Source organism: Nematolebias whitei, chromosome 8 (assembly GCF_014905685.2).
Source record: "Nematolebias whitei isolate Nwh7 chromosome 8, NemWhi1, whole genome shotgun sequence".
In the NCBI taxonomy this organism is placed as follows: Eukaryota; Metazoa; Chordata; class Actinopteri; order Cyprinodontiformes; family Rivulidae; genus Nematolebias; species Nematolebias whitei.
Window position 1 is genome coordinate 7,548,899 of NC_056505.1, and position 18,937 is coordinate 7,567,835.

The following is an 18,937-nucleotide window of genomic DNA, read 5'->3' on the forward strand; positions in this document are numbered from 1 at the left end:
ATGTATATACTTATATTTATATATAAATATAAAATGTCAGAGAAGATCAAGTAAGAGGTGTCCTCTTACTTGATCTTCTCTGACATTTTATATCTTCCTCAGACTGAAATTGAGTCTTATCGATTTAGTTATGATGCCGCGGTGCCTTAAAACATTTCCTTCTGTAAAGACAAATACTAAAAACATAGAGAAGACTTTAAAAACATAGAGAAGACTTACTAACTGGATGAATGTTGACCATGAATGCATCGTTGTGATTAAAGCCACAGCTATGACCTCACAAATGAAACTGTTGTTGCGGTTTGTTAACCTTTTGTGTATCTGAATTTGTTTTGGCAGAAGTGGCAGGACATCATTAAGGAAGTCAAGTTTTTGGGACAGCTGCGACACCCAAACACAATTGAGTACAAAGGCTGCTACTTGAAAGACAACACTGCCTGGGTCAGTGGATCCTTCTCCTGATCCTGTCTTAGTTCTCTTCTCTTTAGGTCTGGTTAATGTGCCCTGTTCAGCTGTTCCATTTCATGTTCTCTATTTTTATTATTTTGTATTTCCTGTCCTTGTGTTTTTCCACTCACTACGATTGGGTCTGAGAGAAACATTACATTTTCACAAACTTGACTTTAAGCTTAAGTGTACAAAGTACTTTATGATGCAGCACATGCCATTCGAGTCTAAAGTCATTTGGTTTGTGCTTCATTTTCAGCTGGTGATGGAGTACTGTCTGGGCTCCGCATCAGATTTACTAGAGGGTAAGTATTTTATGTTTTTAATTCTTTTAACACAATTTTTAAAGAGGATTTGATACAAGTTGTCCTCTGTGCAAGTACAGAAAACAAATGTGGAGTCAAAGTCAGAGCACAGCTGATACATCTTTAGAGGTTTTCATAAAACCAAAATGCAAAGATCTAGCAAAGTAGATCACACAACTTTATTCAATGGTTCTATTTATCACTTTTCTGATTTTTGTGTTGCTGGTTTCATGTATATAAGAACACACAGGTGTTACTTTGGGTTGTGTGAGTTTTGAAGTGTTAACTTTGTCAGCTTGCAGCATACTTCATGTGCAAATGCTCCAGTCAGGCAAGATCACGGTTTGGCACTTAAGGCCTATGCTGTACACATTTATTTTTTCCTTTTTCTTATTGTTTGATGGTATAATTTTGATAATTTTACCATGTTCAAAACCAAAACACAACTGTATTTTGGTAATTCTGCATCTCTGATGTCTTAGTTTAACATGTAACAAGTGTTTGAAGTTGTACATTTGAGAAAAGAGGAAGTCTTTCTGCTTCATTTGTTTAAAGTCTTAATGCTAAGCTTAGCACCTAATGTAAAAGTTGAATTCTTAGTAAGTTAAGGGACTAAAACTATCAAAAATTATAATAATAAAACTCCCTCTTAACATGATTTTTTTAATGTATATTCTTTAAAGTGTCTGACTTTAATTATACAGAATCTTTATGCGTGATCTTTGTCACTTTTGAGGTATTTTAACACGAGTTTTGATGGAAAGTCTTGTTTGTTATTTAAAAATTGAAAGTTAACTTTCTGATTTCTACATCAGATATTCAGAGCCCAATTTCCACCCAGTTTTTGTGCACACAGCAAACTGAGTTTGGATTTGAACGTCTCAAACATGAAAAAAGAAACTTTTAGGACTGCATCATATTCCATTTGACTTTGCCTTTTTGTGGTGTGAATGCACATCTGCAGGTTATATAGACTGTTGGTAATACTTGGGAGAGGATTTAGTCAAATCTGCTCCAATCTGAGCTTTAATGTTGAGCTGTTCAAACTGGTGTAGAAGCAAGAAGTTAGGGTAGATAACTGCTTAGTGGGTGCTTTTATTTTAAGTGTAACTCATGATCAGCGCAGACTAATTTAGACTCTGAATGAACACAACAAATGAGCTCAGTGAACCTTTTTGATGCTCGGTTATTTAGGGTCAAACCCAACCCAAGCAGTAGGTGGTGGTTGGGGGACTTTTCAGAACCAGTGGGTAAAGATCTTCAAGCTCCTTCTATTTACTGGTAGCTCTTTGAATTTTATGTACATGAACTCTGTTTTAAAAATAACCATAGTGTTGCACTATGAATTTTAGTTTCCTCTAGAACTGGTTTTATGTGATGATGAGGGCCCTCTTCTAGAAGGTGGTTTTGAGTTTTCACATTCATTAGTTTGTGAAGTTTACTTCTTGGCAGAGACTTTTCGAACATAGTCTATGCACTGGAAATACAAGATAAAGTCAGTTTAATTTATTTTTGCTTCGTCTGAATTTCAGTAGCTGTCACTTTGGTTGGCCCTGTCGCTGTTTAAAGTGCTCTATAAATAAAATGGTATGGTATGGTTCATGAACATGACCATCATATAACATGAGGAACTGCTGCTATCAGATAGAGGCTGCCCCTTTCTTTTAAAACCTCAACAAACCTCATGTTCTCTGGTTATTTCCTGTGGTTATTAGCTTCATTTTGTGAACAAATCAGTATTTAATCTGTGATTCCAGTGCATTTTCATAAACACAAGGGAAAGATCAAACTCCTACTAAAATTAAAACAAGATAAGACAAAAACAATGAAATCTATTCAGTCTGAACTGTGTTTATAGGTTTAAAATCTGATGCACTCGGTTTCTTAAACGGTTTACCCTTTAACCATATCAGAACTGAAGCCAGTGTGTCATTTAAAGTACGTATGTGCAGACACATGACTGACAAAGTGTACATTGACTGTTGCCCTTGACCTATGTTTTAGGAAATTTAGCCCTTATATAATTTCTCATTCAAAGTTCTAATGATCCATTTACAAATAACGGTTCTAAAATTACAGAGTGCAGACATGCATGTTATTTTTATCACAGATACAGAGCTGCTTTTAAAACTGAATTCTTGGTCCAAAATCAAGCATCAAGTCTGCAGCTACACCTTGATGTGTCTTTAAATGTATTACTGTAAGAGCTGAAACTTATTTTTACTGCATTCATTTTTCCTCTAGTTCATAAGAAACCACTCCAAGAAATGGAAATTGCTGCCATTACCCACGGTGCCTTGCTAGGATTGGCTTACTTACATTCCCATAATATGATTCACAGGTGAGTCTGTTCTCTTTCTTGCTTCAAATATTCCCGTTATGACCAGGTGGTGAATTATTCAAAGAATGTGATAAGATTAGTTGACACTCCTGTTTTTCCTTTTATTGGAGAGTTCAGTTATCTAGCTGTAAAACTTATGTCCGTAAACTTTCTCAAATATCTTTCTTGGCAGGTTATAACCATCCACTGTCACTGTTATATTTTACGTCAGGAAGATTACTCGTGGGTTCTTTTGATTGCTGTAACTTTAAATTGTTAAAATGAACATTAGCCATGTAAAATCTAAGTGGTTAATAAAAGGTAACTGGATAACTTGACGAAGAAGTTGAGTTGCCTTTTATTTTACCACTTATAACTGTCATATCCTGGATGACTCAGAATCTGAACATGTATTGTGAACAGTGTGTACGTTTGTGAATATACACAACCGACATCAAATGTATCACAGATCTTTAAATGAAGATATTCATCTGAAGATATGTGACACATTGGATTCATTTTTCATATTTCACAACCTAGCTCTTAAATCAAGTTCAACTATCTGGCATAACACAAAGTTATCCATCATTTATTTCTCCTTTTTGGTGCTTTGTCCTAACATTCTTTGCTCTCATTATTCCCCTCTTTCTGCCCAGAGATGTGAAAGCTGGTAACATCCTGCTAACTGAGCTGGGTCTAGTCAAACTGGCTGATTTTGGCTCTGCCTCCATTGCCTCACCTGCCAACTCCTTTGTCGGAACACCTTATTGGTCAGTATGTACAACCCAAGACACAACATGTAACTCAAAACAGAATTTATCATTTTGAGATTACCAGTGTAAATTTGAAAATGTTTAAACCCAAATATTTGAATTTTAATGACAAATTTCTAGACACGATCTAGCTGCTTACATCACATTTTAGTTATGATTGTTCTAGGTGAGCTATTAAGATTATTAAAAATATAGGACAAGTTAATTTGAATACAAACATTTCATGGTAGTTTAATATGTGGACTATATCCTTTGTTTGCAAGTAAATATATTCTAATACACTGCCTGGCAAAAAAAAAAATAGTCACACACTAATATTTCGTTGGACCTCCTTTAGCTTTGATTACATCATGCATTCACTGTGGCTTTGTCATGCATTCACTGTGGCTTTGTTTTGAAAAGTTTCTGCAATGTCACAAGATCTATTTCCATCCAGTGTTGCATTAATTTTTCACCAAGATCTTGCATTGATGACTAGGCACTAGTCATGATGGGTGCATCACTTCACCTGCCTGTCTTCTTACCCTGATGCGCCCATCACTCTGGAACAGGGTCAATCTGGACTCAGACCACATGACCTTCTTCCATTGCTCTAGGGTCCAATCTTTATGCTCCCTAGCAAACTGAAAGCTTTTTCTCCAGTTAGCTTCACTGATTAATGGTTTTCTTAAGGCTACACAGCTGTTCACTCCCAATTCCTTGAGTTCACTTCACATTGTGCATGTGGAAATGCTCTTACTTTCACTATTAAACATAGTCCTGAGTGCTACTGTTGTTTTTCTTCCGTTTGATTTCACCAAATATTTAAGTGATCGCCGATCACGATCATTCAGGATTTTTTTCCGGCCACATTTCTTCCTCGAAGACGATGGGTCCCCACTATCTTTCCAGTTTTTAATAATGTGTTGGACAGTTCTTAACCCAATTTTAGTAGTTTCTACAATCTCCTTAAATGTTTTCTATGTTTGAGGCCAATGATTTGACCCTTCTCAAACAGACTGACATCTTTTCACGACCACGTGATGTGTCTTTCAACGTGGTTGTTTAAGAAATGAGAAGCAACTCATTGCACCAGTTGGGGTTAACTTGTTGCAGCTGAAAGATAATCACCCATGCAGTAATTATCCAATAGGAGACTCGTACCTATTTGCTTAGTTAACTTCAGGTGGTGACTTTTTTTTTTTTTTTTTTTGGCCAGGCAGTGTATATGAAGTAAATTAGAAATTATATTTAAAAGTAAAGGTAAATTTATCCTTTTTTTTTTCTGTTTGGTTAAAGTTTGCTACATGGAAGTAATCATTCCTGAAGTTTGTAAAGAAACGCTTTCCTTTACTCATATTGTTAGTTTTCAACTCACTACTGTTATTATTGGTGTCTTTTTTTTCCCATTACACGTGTCTTAAACTCTGTTTTCATGACAAAACAGTAAATTAGTGGCTTAACAGTGATGCATGTTTAATATCTGCAAAGGATTTGGATTCATCACTAAAATAATGTACACCGTTACATTTTATCCTGTCTCGTTTTTCACAAGTAAAACTGTCGAGTTACCCTCCCAAGATTTTCACTCACACCCCTTTGGCATTTTTGATGGTAAATTAAATCATCTCTGAAATATTTGGACTGGTTGTCACATGCACAAAAGTTGTTGCACACTCGTTTGTGGAAACATATTCCAAAATCTGAGCTGCTATCACAGCATAGCAGAGTCTTAAAAACCTCAAAGAAGCTTAACAGATTATAACATTTCCATGGATCCTATGCCCCCCCCCCCTCCATATTTAACAGTGAGTGTGGATATATGTGATGATGCATTTATGTGGGAATCTTTGTGTTCAGGATGGCTCCAGAAGTGATTTTAGCTATGGATGAGGGCCAGTATGAGGGGAAAGTGGACATCTGGTCTCTGGGGATCACCTGTATTGAACTAGGTAAGCTGATACCTCCTCACTAGTCAAAGAAGTCATTGTTTAAAATGTTTAACATAACATAAATACATTGCCTGTACATACATTGACTTGCCTGTGATTCTGAGGCCTCACAGAAAAACTGATTTGTCATTTTGGAAACTTTGACACTAAAAGCACACCAGGTATCTTACGCTCCCATCTTTTCTTCCATCAGCGGAGCGTAAACCACCTTTGTTCAACATGAATGCCATGAGTGCCTTATATCACATCGCACAGAACGACTCTCCCACGCTGCAGTCAAATGAGTGGTGAGTTCAAGTTTCCAAACGTTTCTGAATAGAACGCTTATCTTGCACCGTTTTTTACATTATGACCTAAAAACATTCCCTGCAAATGCTGTCCAGTTTTGCTTAGGTTTTGTTGCTCAACATGATGAACTATATTTTCAATTCAATACAGTTTATTTATATAGCGCCAAATCACAACAAAGTTGTCTCAGGGCATTTTACAGGAACATTCACATACATAAAAGCCAATTAGTAAAGTTCTCTATCTAAGGAACTATATAAACCATCTGACTTCAAACAACACTATCCCTTAGACAGAACATAATCATAGCAACCGTGAAAGTTGAACCGCAGTCCAGTCTACTCCGTCCAGATAAGACACCTCTGTGTCCTGTCAGCACTGCAACAGGCCTCGTGCAAGGTCTCACTGAGATTTATTATGTAACCAAGTGCAGAAAACCTCTTCAAAACAGGCTGCATATTTAATCTTGTGTTGTTGTCGTCAACAAAACAACTGAATGTGATCATTCTAATATTATTCCACTAAATAAAATACAATCTGCTTTCTTGTTAGATTAAATGATGGTCTGCAACACACAGATGAGTTCATTTTTTCTGGGCCTTCTGCAATATTTTATGCAGCTTTGAACCTTACAGCTCATGACTGTGAATGCTAATAAATTCTCAAGGGACTTTCCTTCCAGACATTTTTTTTTGGCTATTTAATTTAGACCAAAAGTTTTCAAAACAAGCCTTTACGTTCACTTTGCAACCTCACATCATCCCTCCTAATAAAAAATTTGGCTTTGATCATCAGTGCTGCCTGATATGTTTTTTTTTTTTATGCTAGACTTTTCTGATAATTAAAGAAACCTTGTGCAAACTAGTTTTTATATTTTGTTTCTTTGTTAAAAATGCTTTTTGTCTACCTTTTGCAGCGATTATTAAATTTTATTTTAAAAATTGTAGGAAAAAGTACTTTATATTTGTTTTTTGCACTTTAAGATTTATGAATGCGGTTACCCGTAATATGGAAATGATTTGGGTTAGCTACTGACTGAAGACAAATCCTTTGTTAAATCATCATGCATGTAAAACTTCCATACAAACAATTTAAGTGATCATGGTATCTGTATCGGCCGATATTAGTGATAAAGTTAAATATCGGACATTGGCCATTCCATTAAAATAACTCACCGATATAAAAGGCTCTGTTTTTATACAGTTGTAGACTGTTCAGTGTTGTCATTGTGTTAGAGAGAGTAAATGTCATGAATAAATTTGACATTAAACATAATCCAAGTTGAAGTGTTGCATCATTTTCAGGCTTCTTTTTGGCATCTGCATTTGGTAGCAGGCCAAAGTGACAAAGAGCATGCAGATTTTTTTTTCTTCTTTCGGCTGCTCCCTTCTTCATGGGTCGCCACAGCGAACTAAGTCGCACGAAGACTTGGCAATTGTTTTTACGCCAGATGCCCTTCCTGACACAACCACATACCACTGAGCTACCACAGCCCTCTGTGTGGAGAAGAGAGCTGCTATGTAGGGGACCCGGGGCAGCATATGGTGGGGGTTAAGGGCCTTGCTCAAGAGCCCAGAGTGGGGCAAATAAGGGTGGAGACAGGTGTGGGAGTTTCACCTTTCCCACCCACATTTTGATGTTGTCTGTACCGGGAGTTGAACCAGGGATCTTCCTATCGCTGGCCCACCTTCTCTAACTTCTGCACCACCACTTCCCACAAAAGCCATGTAGAGTAATGTAGTGTTTTAATTCCACAGCAGATAAAGCTATGTAGTCTCTGTATGTAGGTCTAGGAAAACAAATATCAATATTGTTATTGGTTATCAATCAAATAAGTTTTAACATAGTGGCATATTGGATATTGTCCAAAAGTCCAATATCGTGCATCCCTAGTACTCCTAAATACTCTACAATCTATGTTTTGCCTGTTTCTGATAAACAATTGTTAATGAGTTTTTGCTGGAATAAAAACAGCATTTTCTTCTATAGAATTATTGTTCTACCCTGTTGCTGGTGCATGATTTACTCTACTTTTTTGTAAAGTTTTATTACAGCATCATAAATGAGATGTACAAAAAGCTATTTATTGTTAAAACCTGAGGGCTACAGTTTATTTGCTTTAAAGCAAAGTCAATTTCTCAACTAATCTGATAGTAGAAGATAAAAAGGCTCTATAGAAGTACAGTCCATATAAGTGGGGCGGCTGTGGCTGAGTGTTTAGAGCAGTCATCCTCCAATGCAAGAGTTGGGGGTTCGAATCCACCAGCAGTCACATGTCAAAAGTGTCCCTGGGCAAGACACAGCCCCTCATTGCCTCCGATGTGTGTCCCATCAGTGTATGAATGTGATGAAGCTCTGATTAGTCTCTTTAGAATGATTTGTTCCATTAGCTTTGTAGAGATCTAGTAGAGCGCTGTATGAATGGATAAATGAGGCACAGATTGTGTTGTAAAGCGCTTTGAGTGTCTTGATAAGATAGAAAGGTGCTATATAAGTACAGTCCATTTACCATTTTACCATCTGTTTTGATGTCTTTAAAAAGCACAGCATGAACAGGTCATCAAACATGAGCCATTTTATTAATATTTTAAAGTTATTTTTTGCAATAATCTTGTGCCTGTCTGTGCACATGGAACACCTGTTGTAACACTAGCATCAGTTTCTGGCATTGTGCTGAGGCAAGTGATTGTGTGGGCCTGCACATGGTTGTGGTATTTTTGGAGGGACTCCAGCTGCCTGAGGCCCGAGCAACATCCAGTTAGATAAAACGAGAAGAGACATAAGCTCAGTAGTGTTCGGCACAAAAAATCACAAGACCACGCTGTGTTGGTGTGTCATACAGGCGCACTGTGGACTTGGGTCAACTGCAAAGAGAGGAGTGTTGGAAGTTTAGGTGGAGCGAGTTGGTAGGAAGATGCAAAGCTTTAGAACATGCTGACCCAACTTGACCCTGGATTTGAATATTAATTTTATTAAATTCCTCCTTAGCATCCCCAGCTACTTTGTCTGAACGCCCCGATCACAGGATGTTTTATTCTGTAATGTGCATGGGCATATTTTTAGATGAGTCTCACAGCTTCAGTGGCCTGTATTTTTATTGCTCCACATATTTATATAATCCATAAAGATTCATGTTTTTTTTTCTATTTTAAATAACTGAAATGGTAAACATACAGTTTGAAGTACTCATTAATTTACAGTAGATACAGTAGTTGTGTCTAAAGGGAGGTTGTATTTAGATTATTGTTTTTGTTGTTGGTGGTGTTTAATGTTTTCACATTTGAACATTAGCCTGACCTACATCTGAATATCCTCTTCCCCTCAGGTCTGATGCCTTCCGGAGCTTTGTTGACTACTGCCTACTGAAAATTCCTCAGGACAGACCCTCGTCAGGGGAGCTGCTACGAGTGAGTGGGCTTCCTCCGTTCTCCTGCCAGCTGTGACCTCACTTCCTGTCTCAGTCAGTCCCTGAGCTATGAGAATGAGTCACTCCCATCCACCCACGGCACCCTAATACGCAAGCATATACACAGCGTCTACTTCACACACGAGTCAAGCACCCTGCTGAGAGCTGCTTGTTATTTCTTAGCCTATTGCTTTTATTTTACAGCTTATCTTCCTTTCCCCATGCCTTGAAGCCATGGTCTTTATTAGCAAGCTCGCGTGTGTTTGCTGCCTCCACCTTCCTTTGATCAGGCCACATGCCTATCTTTGTCTTTTTTATATGCATATAGCTTTTCTATGTGAGAGAGTGTTCAAATTTGGAAACAATCCAAGACTTTTTCATCTTTAATGAATTAGAAAAGTCTTATTTTTGACAATTTTTAAAATAAGTGGTTCAACAGTAGAAGCACACCATAGATGACTGAGGAAAGTGAGGAAAATCCATCCATCCGTTAACTTTTACCCACTTCTTCCTTTTTGGGTCACGGGGTCACTGGTGCTCATGTCCAGCTATCAGTATTCGAGAGGCAGGGTGCACCCTGGACAGGTCTCCAGTCCATCACAGGGACACGGAGACAAACAAGACAAGCAACCATTCGCTCTCTCACTCACACCTAGGGGCAATTTAGTTGCCAATCAGCCTAACATGCATGTTTTTGGTCTGAGGAAACCAGAGTACCCGGAGAAAACACGCATGCACAGAGAGAACATGCAAACTCTACTCAGAAAGATCCTGGACTGGGATTTGAACTGGCGACCTTCACGCTATGAAGCAACAGTTCTACCCACTTCACCACCGTTCTGCTAGTGGGGAAAATAAATAAATAAGTGCAATCTAAAAGTGAATCTAAGACTAAAAGCAAAACATATATCACACTTTACTGATTTTATTATTTATTACATTTACTATTTTTAAGTCTTTTAAAAGTATATTCTATATTGACACATACCAAAAAAATAAACCAACTTGACACACAAAGACCCTAAAGATGTTGCTTCATAAGAATAATTTCTACAGTGAAGTTTACCTTCAAGACAAACGTTTACTTTGTGCTCCCCAAACTATCAAACAAAAACAAAATGAAGGCATAATACACAAAATTTGCCTTCAAGAATTTGCTAAATGAGTTTTATGATGACAGAAAAAATGTCCTCGTCATTCCCCAAAACATTTAATCCAGTATATATAAACTGTTAAATGATGAATGTTTGAGTTTTCTTAGTTTCACAGTTTATCTTCTTGTTTGTGTGAGCAGACTAATCCTATTCAGCCACTAAGAGTTTTATGTTCTTGTTGATCACACTAAATGGTTCAGCACTCCGCCAAGGCTTACAACACCATCTTCACTTCGAGGTGGGGCGTGGTGGTTCTGTCGCAGTTATGAGGACCTGGTGACTGTTATCTAAATCGGACTAAGGTTGGGCTTCATATCCTGGTTCAGATTGATTCCAACACCTTTAACCCAAACCCTGACTGGAAAAAAAAAACATTAGAGAAACGAGGGCCGAACAGGTGTTGGATTAGTGTTAGAGTCTACTTTACAGTCAAAGGTGTAGGAGGTTAGCAACTTATATGAATAATATAGTTTCTATTTTTGGATATAAACATAACAACTCTTCACATGACTGCACGCACTCGCCCTTCCAAGCTTTATACAATAAAAAAATCCAGAGGTCTGTGTTTTGGCTTCAGGTGAAATGTTTTCCCCTGTTTATTTCATTCAGGGTAACATTAATTATATAAATAATAAATAAATTATAATAGCTGCTTGGTGACCTTTTCTTGAAAGCCTTCTCTGTTATTATAGACATTTTTTTTCTTGTAAATTAACAGATGAACTTCAAATATTTACAGTTCAACTGTAATTTCCCCAAAGAAGAGTTTGCTTCATAGAAGTTGATTGTTTTAAATCAGAAAAATGGCAAAAACCACATATTTTAGAAGCTGGAATCGGTCACTGTTTGACATGTTTTGTTCATAATTGCCTTAAATAAAGAAGTCATTGTTTGTTATTAACTTTGTCTATTAGTATATGAGTACTAAATAAGAATAGTTACTTTTATAAAGAGTATAAAGGTTGTCTGCTGCAGGCTATATCTTTGTAAAGCTAGCAAAGGTTTGTCCCAAAAATAAATCCTGTGATAGGAAGAAGTTAGTTTAAAACTATTTTAACGTTTTGCCTAAAGCAGACCATAATGAGTATTAACTGTTGAGCTTCAGGACTTTTTGTGTTGAAGTCACAGAAGTTTGGAAAAGTTAGATAAAGGCTATGAATTAAACTCTTATTCCTCGTCTATTTGTGTTTCTCTTTTTTCACCTCTGTCGAGTTTAAAGAGACTTTGTTGTTTTCTGTCTAATTATTTAGAGACCTTGAAGGTGTTTGAATTTTGATAGGCATAAAGGCACAATAGGCAAAATATAAATTTACCAATTGTCTAACTTTTTTTTTTTTTTTTTTATAAAATTGCAAGGGCAACACATTGATGATGCAATCCAAGTAGGAATACCTAACGGAGTACGTCTCAGAGGATGGCTCATAAAAAGCAAGTCATGATACAATAAAAATGGAAAAGGAATTTGTACGAGCCGTGGAAGTGTCGTCACATCTTCCCAACACTTACTTTGTTGTGAAAGAAAATAATTCTCCCCGGTTGAAAATCGAGGCGTACAACCACCTACATTCTGATGTACAGTACGTCCGTCAAAAAACGGGACAAATCACTCTCATCTCTATTTTCAGAGTGTGATGTCACTCCCATGTGTCCTGGCTAACCCATTACACCAGCATCCATCACGAGGTGTGCACTGTGGGAGAGGGGACTACAAATAGAACTAAAATTGTGCTTTTTGTAGTCTATATATATATATATATATTTGATCTATTCTAGTACCGTTGGCTTACATACAGTTCATCCATTAAATCGCTCAATATTTTATGAATGAGAGTGACTCAGAGGAAGCACAAACCTGTCTGTGTGTGAACGTGGCGTTGTGGGAGGATGCGCTGGGGAGAAATCCATCCTGTTTTTTATATTTTTTTAATCTTCACTGTAAAAATATATAATAAAAATAAGTAAAAACACAAACTGAAAACCCCATTCTCTGACCAACCCACCTACTATAACCAAGTAATGTTGTATGGTAAAATAAATCATTATAAAAGAACAGAATGCTCCAGTAATTTACTCCTCCATTAAAATAAAAGGAGTTATTCACATTAAAACAGTTCAAGCTCAGAAATATTATCTTTAAAAAGCTTCAAAGGTGTGGAAAAAAAACACTGTGGAGTGATTGTGAATTTGAATTATTGCATTTTATTGTAGCACACATTTTAAGGGGTATGGTTAATTTGGGGAAATAATTCATGTTTTCTTATCAACACGCTTAAAATGTATATTTAACGACCTTTCATTAGTTTGTTACTTCTTACCAATGATGAAAATGCCTTTTGTTCAAAAAAGAACAAAACTAAAATTGTTCAAATAATTATCCACATTTAATTATCTAAGACTTAATTGTTGTCAATAAATTTTTGTTGAGCAAAAAAAATTTTCAGAAATTAAAGTTAAAAGGATTGAATATGTTTAGAAATATGTTTTCAGATCTCGTGTAATGAGTGGAGGATGTAGAGCTGAGACTCCTGGGATAAGTAACCTACAGGCGCCCTCTAGTGACAGCCACTGTTGTGTTCATAGAAGACTCGAACTAATAAAATACAATAAAATCTTTGCAGACAGGTTTTAAGAATGTTGCTATAAAGTCTAAAATATGGAAGTCCTTGGAACAAGTTCTGTATCACCTAAAGGTTTTATTGTTGTGTAGCTGGGAGTTCTAATTTTTATCATTAAAATCAATCGCACCAGTTAAACGGCACTTCTGAAAGCTTTTTACAAAACAACATATTTATTTTGTTATAATCACGTGCGTGACCTTCTGAAAAGGCTTCAGGATATTTTTTTTACTCATCATTCAGTTCTTAATGATAAAATATGAACACAGAACATGGTTTTTGATCCTGACTCCTATTCTTCCTTTGGTTTCCCTCGCCAGCATGATTTTGTGCGCCGGGAACGCTCGCCGCGCATTCTCATCGACCTCATCCAGAGGACCAAGGATGCCGTGCGTGAGCTGGACAATCTGCAGTACCGCAAGATGAAGAAGATTCTCTACCAGGAGAAGCACAACGGGCCCATGGGCGAAAGCCAGGAGGAGGAGGAGGTGGGAGGAACAGGGTGGACTTGGTGCAAATGACAAATTATTGTGAAAGAGTTTAACAGTAACAATGAGGATAAAACTCAAAACGCTGTTTTTCTTGTTTTCTTTTTACTTGAAATCTTATTAGTGTCAGTTTGTGGCTTTTCATGGGTACTAACTAAAATTAAATTGGCTTTAGTTTGTAAACAAGGATTCTTATGTAAAATAGTCACTTTCTCCAAAATATATAAACGGAGGTAGTGGTAGACATGAAGCAGCAATCTCCTTATTAAATGTTCTAATGTTTTAGTCTGCCAGATGATTAAATCTTTCAGTTTAATATCCAAAAACATGTTTGTTTTCTGTTAATAAAACGGATAAACAAGCAACACATTCAACCATCATGTTGGGATTGAACCCGGACTTAACCAGTTGTTGTACTCTGTAAACAAAGATAATAATCATATTCAGTAAATGTAATATTTGTAAGGTAATCGATTGCTTTTAAACAAAAGCTGCAGATGTCAGTGACAGATTCCAAGAAAGCAACTGTTTAAAGGTTTAACCCATTGAGGATCTCAGAAGATGGTTTTGGATCAGGTAACAACAATGTCAAAGATTACAATTGTTAATCATTTGTCCAGACTGGCCCTCCTAACTGACCTGAAGCTCATTAATATGGTTAATCGGTCTTTACAGTAGCCCAGCATTTCATCATTTAAAATAAAAACAAGAACCTTCCTTTTATTGGTCACGTTAGTCTGAAGATGAAATATCCTGTAGCTCAGTGTCCTCAGTGTAAACTGTTCAGCATGTTTTATATGAAATTTATTCAATAAATTACCTCAACATCTTGTCATGAAGTTCAGCAGAAGCTTATGACCTTTCAGTTTAAACAACATAACAGGAAAGTTGGGCCCTCAGTACCAGGACTGGGAAACTGCCTTAGCTGACATGGCCTGAGGTTGAGTGAACAGTCAGGGTCAGTCGGGAGCTGTAATAGTGTCATCCTACACCATGTGAGTCTAGCCACAGCAGCCAACAGACCTAACTGCAACAAGACACTCGGAACGTACTGCCAGATAGGAGGGTTTTGTGTGGAAGGCTCGTTGAACATCATTCAGGACAAAGACTTTAGATTCAACAGAATTAACTTCTAATTCTAAAAGTGGAGCTGTTCATTCTCCTCATCCACCATCTGTTTAATCAATCTTCTTCTGAGTCTGACCGGCTTCTATGGACAAAGTCACTGATGCAGCTAACACACAAACACATTAGGAAGATGGATTACTTATACTATGACCTAAGATATGTGCTTTAGTAACCTTTTTTACTCCTGTTTGTGAATGTTAGTTTGCACATGCATTCACGAGCACGTGTGGATGTTCTTCTGCAGGACAGTGAGGCAGCGAGCTGTAAGATGAACAGCCTGGGCAGCAACCACTCCATCCCCAGCACGTCGGTCAGCACAGGTAGCCAGAGCAGCAGTGTGAACAGCATACAGGAGGTGCTGGATGACAGCTGCCCCGACATGACCATGATGCAGCCCCAGGACTACAGCACCCCCCTGGACTCTACAGCACACACCAAGAAGGTAAAGGTCCGGGGTGAGGGTGGCGGATGATGATTAAAGGTCTTGTCCACTAAACCAAAGCTGAGATAGCAGTTATCTGAGGTTCCCAAAACTCTTTAGAGACTCAACCATTCATTCTCTAAATGAGCTCATGTTTTGATTTTGTGTTGAGGCAGTGTTTGGTCAGAACAAAAAGTATCTAATGTTGGGATGTTCAAATCCAAACCATCAAATCAGTTTGTTCATCCACAACCTAATCCTTCTTTTAAAAAGACCGACTTCATGGCAACTTTTCATATCGCCCTGCTCAGAGAAAACTAACAAACACCGGCCCAAGTTCAAATTCACTGTGAGATCTCAACTCTGACTTGAATCTTCTTGATATTGCAATAAGTAAACCAAGCAGTTTGTTTGTACACAACACATAAAACTGCTCACAAATGTAGTACAGTAGTCCCTCGCTACTTCGCGGTTCGTTTTTCAGCTCTATCGCCGTTTTTCAAAATAAGATTGGACATAACACACAACTGACTGATTGATGGATGAGCCGCACGATTGGCTTGGGATTTTTATTTCAAATAAATTATTTAGCACTTGCTGCAACTTTGTGCAGCCCATAGTGCAGGTTAACCTTCCTGCCGCAGCTGATCAGCTGATCTCCATGCAGAGTGGAGAAGTAGGCGTGGCCAAGAACACTTGCGGGTGACTGAGAGCAGCGGAGGCAGAGAGAGGGAAATCATGACATTCTGTGCTCTTTTAGAGTGTTTAGAGTTTAGAAACATTGTTTAGAATACTAAAATAAACTACTACTTGTAATGCTATCCCTACTTCACAGTTTTTCACTTATTGTGGGGCTTCAGGGTACAGATCCCCCGCAATAAACAAGGGACTACTGTTTTTGTATTACAACCACATCCTCTCCGAGGTGTTGAATTAACACTTTTGTTTTTAATGAAAAAGGAAACTTGTCTCTGCAAACATCCTCTGGTTTCTCTCACTGTTTTCACAAGTGTGTGTAATCCCCTCCCCACTGAAACCATGGAAACCAGATACACACTTCACTTTTGGTCGATCATTTCAAGTTATTCACTGGCATTGTTCACACTTGGAGGACAAAGGCTACGCATGCATGTCAACAGGCCGTGCACAAGCATCTGTCGTCGTGCACGCACAGGTCAACACTGACGTTCTCAAAGAATATCTGGCATAACTTAAATTTCAGCAAGTAGAGGGCTGTCACTTCTGTCACGTTTTTCAGCTGCTCTTTGTGTTTTGACAGCGCATGAATAAGGCTGTCACTTAATGAGCAGACGGACAATCTGTTGTTCCGACTTTAGGCGCTGAGCAGAAACCGGATCGAAGTGACACGCAGCGTTTTCAGACGCTGATGAGGTTCCCTGATCACGCTGCTTTGGAGGGGTCGAGCGTTTGTATTTTATCGTGTTTCATCAGGCTGAAGATGACACAATTTTGGCAAAGATTTCATTAGGATTTCTGAAGTGGGAATTTAAGTCAATGGGGATTTTTTTGTATTCATGAAGTCATAACTGTGGTGAAGAAAGTCTTCTGGTATCATAAAATGTGTAACTAATTCTTCAATAGGAAAGTTTTTCCCATATTTTTATTTTTTGTTTATCAGTTGTTTTGAAAAAGGGACTGGAATAGTTTCTTATTTCCTTTTCTGTTTTACTCAGGACCATCAGTATAACTGGGATGATGGGATACACAGAGACCACCGACCAGAGCTAAGACCGTCCTCCTCTGACCGAGGCAGCCAGGCACAAAACTACAAAAACCAGGGCCGCTTCGCCACCATAAAGTCTGCATCACTGGTGAGTTTAAATCACTACAGTTACTCTTCATGTTCCCAGATTAAAGTGTCACTGAGATTAAAAATCTTTTCAAGAGAGACAAGAAGGCAGCAAAATGTACAACAAATAAAATACAACTGGTATTCTGCAAATAAAAGAACAAACAGAACATGAACTAAAACCAGAATAGCAACGTTATTAAAAGTAGTCACATGATTATCTCTCCTTTAAAATTAATTAAACGTCCTCACAGTGTAGCCACCTCTGACAATTTCAAGTCATTTTAACTCCAAACTTATTGTAAAGTTGTACTACTAATAATTTTAATAAGGGTACTTTTTTATAAATGTATTAATGTGATATAAATTGGTTATTTGTGAGTTTGTAAACACTATTGAGCATTAATAATCATTTAGAAAATGGGTTCAAACACTGTTCATACAATAAAATAAGCTTAAGTGCTGAACTTTTATTCATTCTGGTAAATGCATTTTATTTATTTCTAATTGAACAACTTACTTTTTTAGTTCAATAATTTTAGATGCCAAAACAAACTTTGTATCTACAAAAAGCTTACACGCAGGTGACTTACTGATAAATGTTTGATATTTTAATCTAAATTATAAATGGTACTGGGCGACACATTGGCTCAGATGGTAAAACTGTTGCCTCTCGACGAAATGGTTGCCGGATCGAATCCTGACTATGGGCCTTTCTGGGTGGTGTTTGCATGTTCTCTCTGTGCATGCGTGGGTTTTCTCCAGGTACTCCGGTGTTCTCAGACCAAAAACATGCACGTTAGGCTGACTGGTAACTCTAAATTGTGCCTAGATGTGAGTGAGAGAGTGAATGGTTGTTTGTCTCGTTTGACTCTGTGTCCCTGTGATGGACTGGAGACCTGTCCAGGGTGTCCCCAGCCCCTCACACAGTGACCACTGGATATGGGCACCGGTGATCCCCACGACGTGGAAAGGAAGAAGCAAGTAAAGATAATGGATGGATGGATATAAATGATGCCAATAAACAAGGTGGAGAGTAAAGATAAATGTTTGCTCACCGTTTAGCGAGAACTTATTCAGTATAGTCCTTTTTTCACTTATTTGTCACAACTGTTTATGTTTTAGACCTTGAAGCCTAGTTAATTACTGTATTATTACCTATGTCGTAGTAAATTGAAAGGGTACCCTTAATAAGATATTGATCCTACCGGAAATTGTTGTGACAGAGTTTCAGTACAAAGGAACATACTCGAGGAATCCCACAAGATTTTAAAATAAGAGAATATAAAAAAAAAAAACAGAGAATATAAACATACCAACAATTAAGGTCCAAACCAGGTCAGGTGCAGACAGAAACATTAATTTATTTTAGTACAGGATTAATTTTATTGTCCCATGTGTAAAAAAAAAAAAAAAAAAAAAAAAAGGGGAGGAGTTGAAAAGTTTGATAGCCACAGGGAGGAAGGACTTCCTCTGTGGAGCACCTCGATGGTCTCAGTCTACGACTTTTATGACGTGTGCTGCTGCTGCCTGGTCTTGGCCGGGTCACCCTTGTGAAAGAGGTCGTGATCTCAGTGGGTTTTTATCTGGTTAAATAAAGGTGCAATAAAATTTTTAAAAAAAGGTGCTGCAGTAAGAGTCCAGCGTGGCATGGGGGGACGTGTTGTTCAGGATCTGGAGCAGTTTCCTCAGCATCCTCTGCTCAGACACCTCTGTCAGAGACTGCAGTACTACTTTAATGGAAAGTAGTACCCAATTATTTTTAGATGTTTTCTTTTGAGATTCTAAGAAGGTCTCTACATACTGAAGGGGTTTTAGGATCGTTTAGTTTTTGGGGGTTTTCCCTTGACT

General features: G+C 37.7%; 1 protein-coding gene across 1 annotated transcript in view; it reads left to right on the plus strand.

Moving 5' to 3' along the window:
• The window catches only part of taok3a (TAO kinase 3a), a 42,582-nt gene that overhangs the window by 8,269 nt on the left and 15,376 nt on the right, over positions 1-18,937 (plus strand). The window contains exons 4-13 of the mRNA XM_037680877.1: positions 340-441; positions 707-752; positions 2,997-3,093; positions 3,729-3,842; positions 5,685-5,776; positions 5,970-6,063; positions 9,390-9,471; positions 13,560-13,727; positions 15,100-15,297; positions 16,971-17,108. Coding sequence (XP_037536805.1) covers positions 340-441; positions 707-752; positions 2,997-3,093; positions 3,729-3,842; positions 5,685-5,776; positions 5,970-6,063; positions 9,390-9,471; positions 13,560-13,727; positions 15,100-15,297; positions 16,971-17,108 — 1,131 coding nt within the window. The remainder of the gene's footprint in view (positions 1-339; positions 442-706; positions 753-2,996; positions 3,094-3,728; positions 3,843-5,684; positions 5,777-5,969; positions 6,064-9,389; positions 9,472-13,559; positions 13,728-15,099; positions 15,298-16,970; positions 17,109-18,937) is intronic.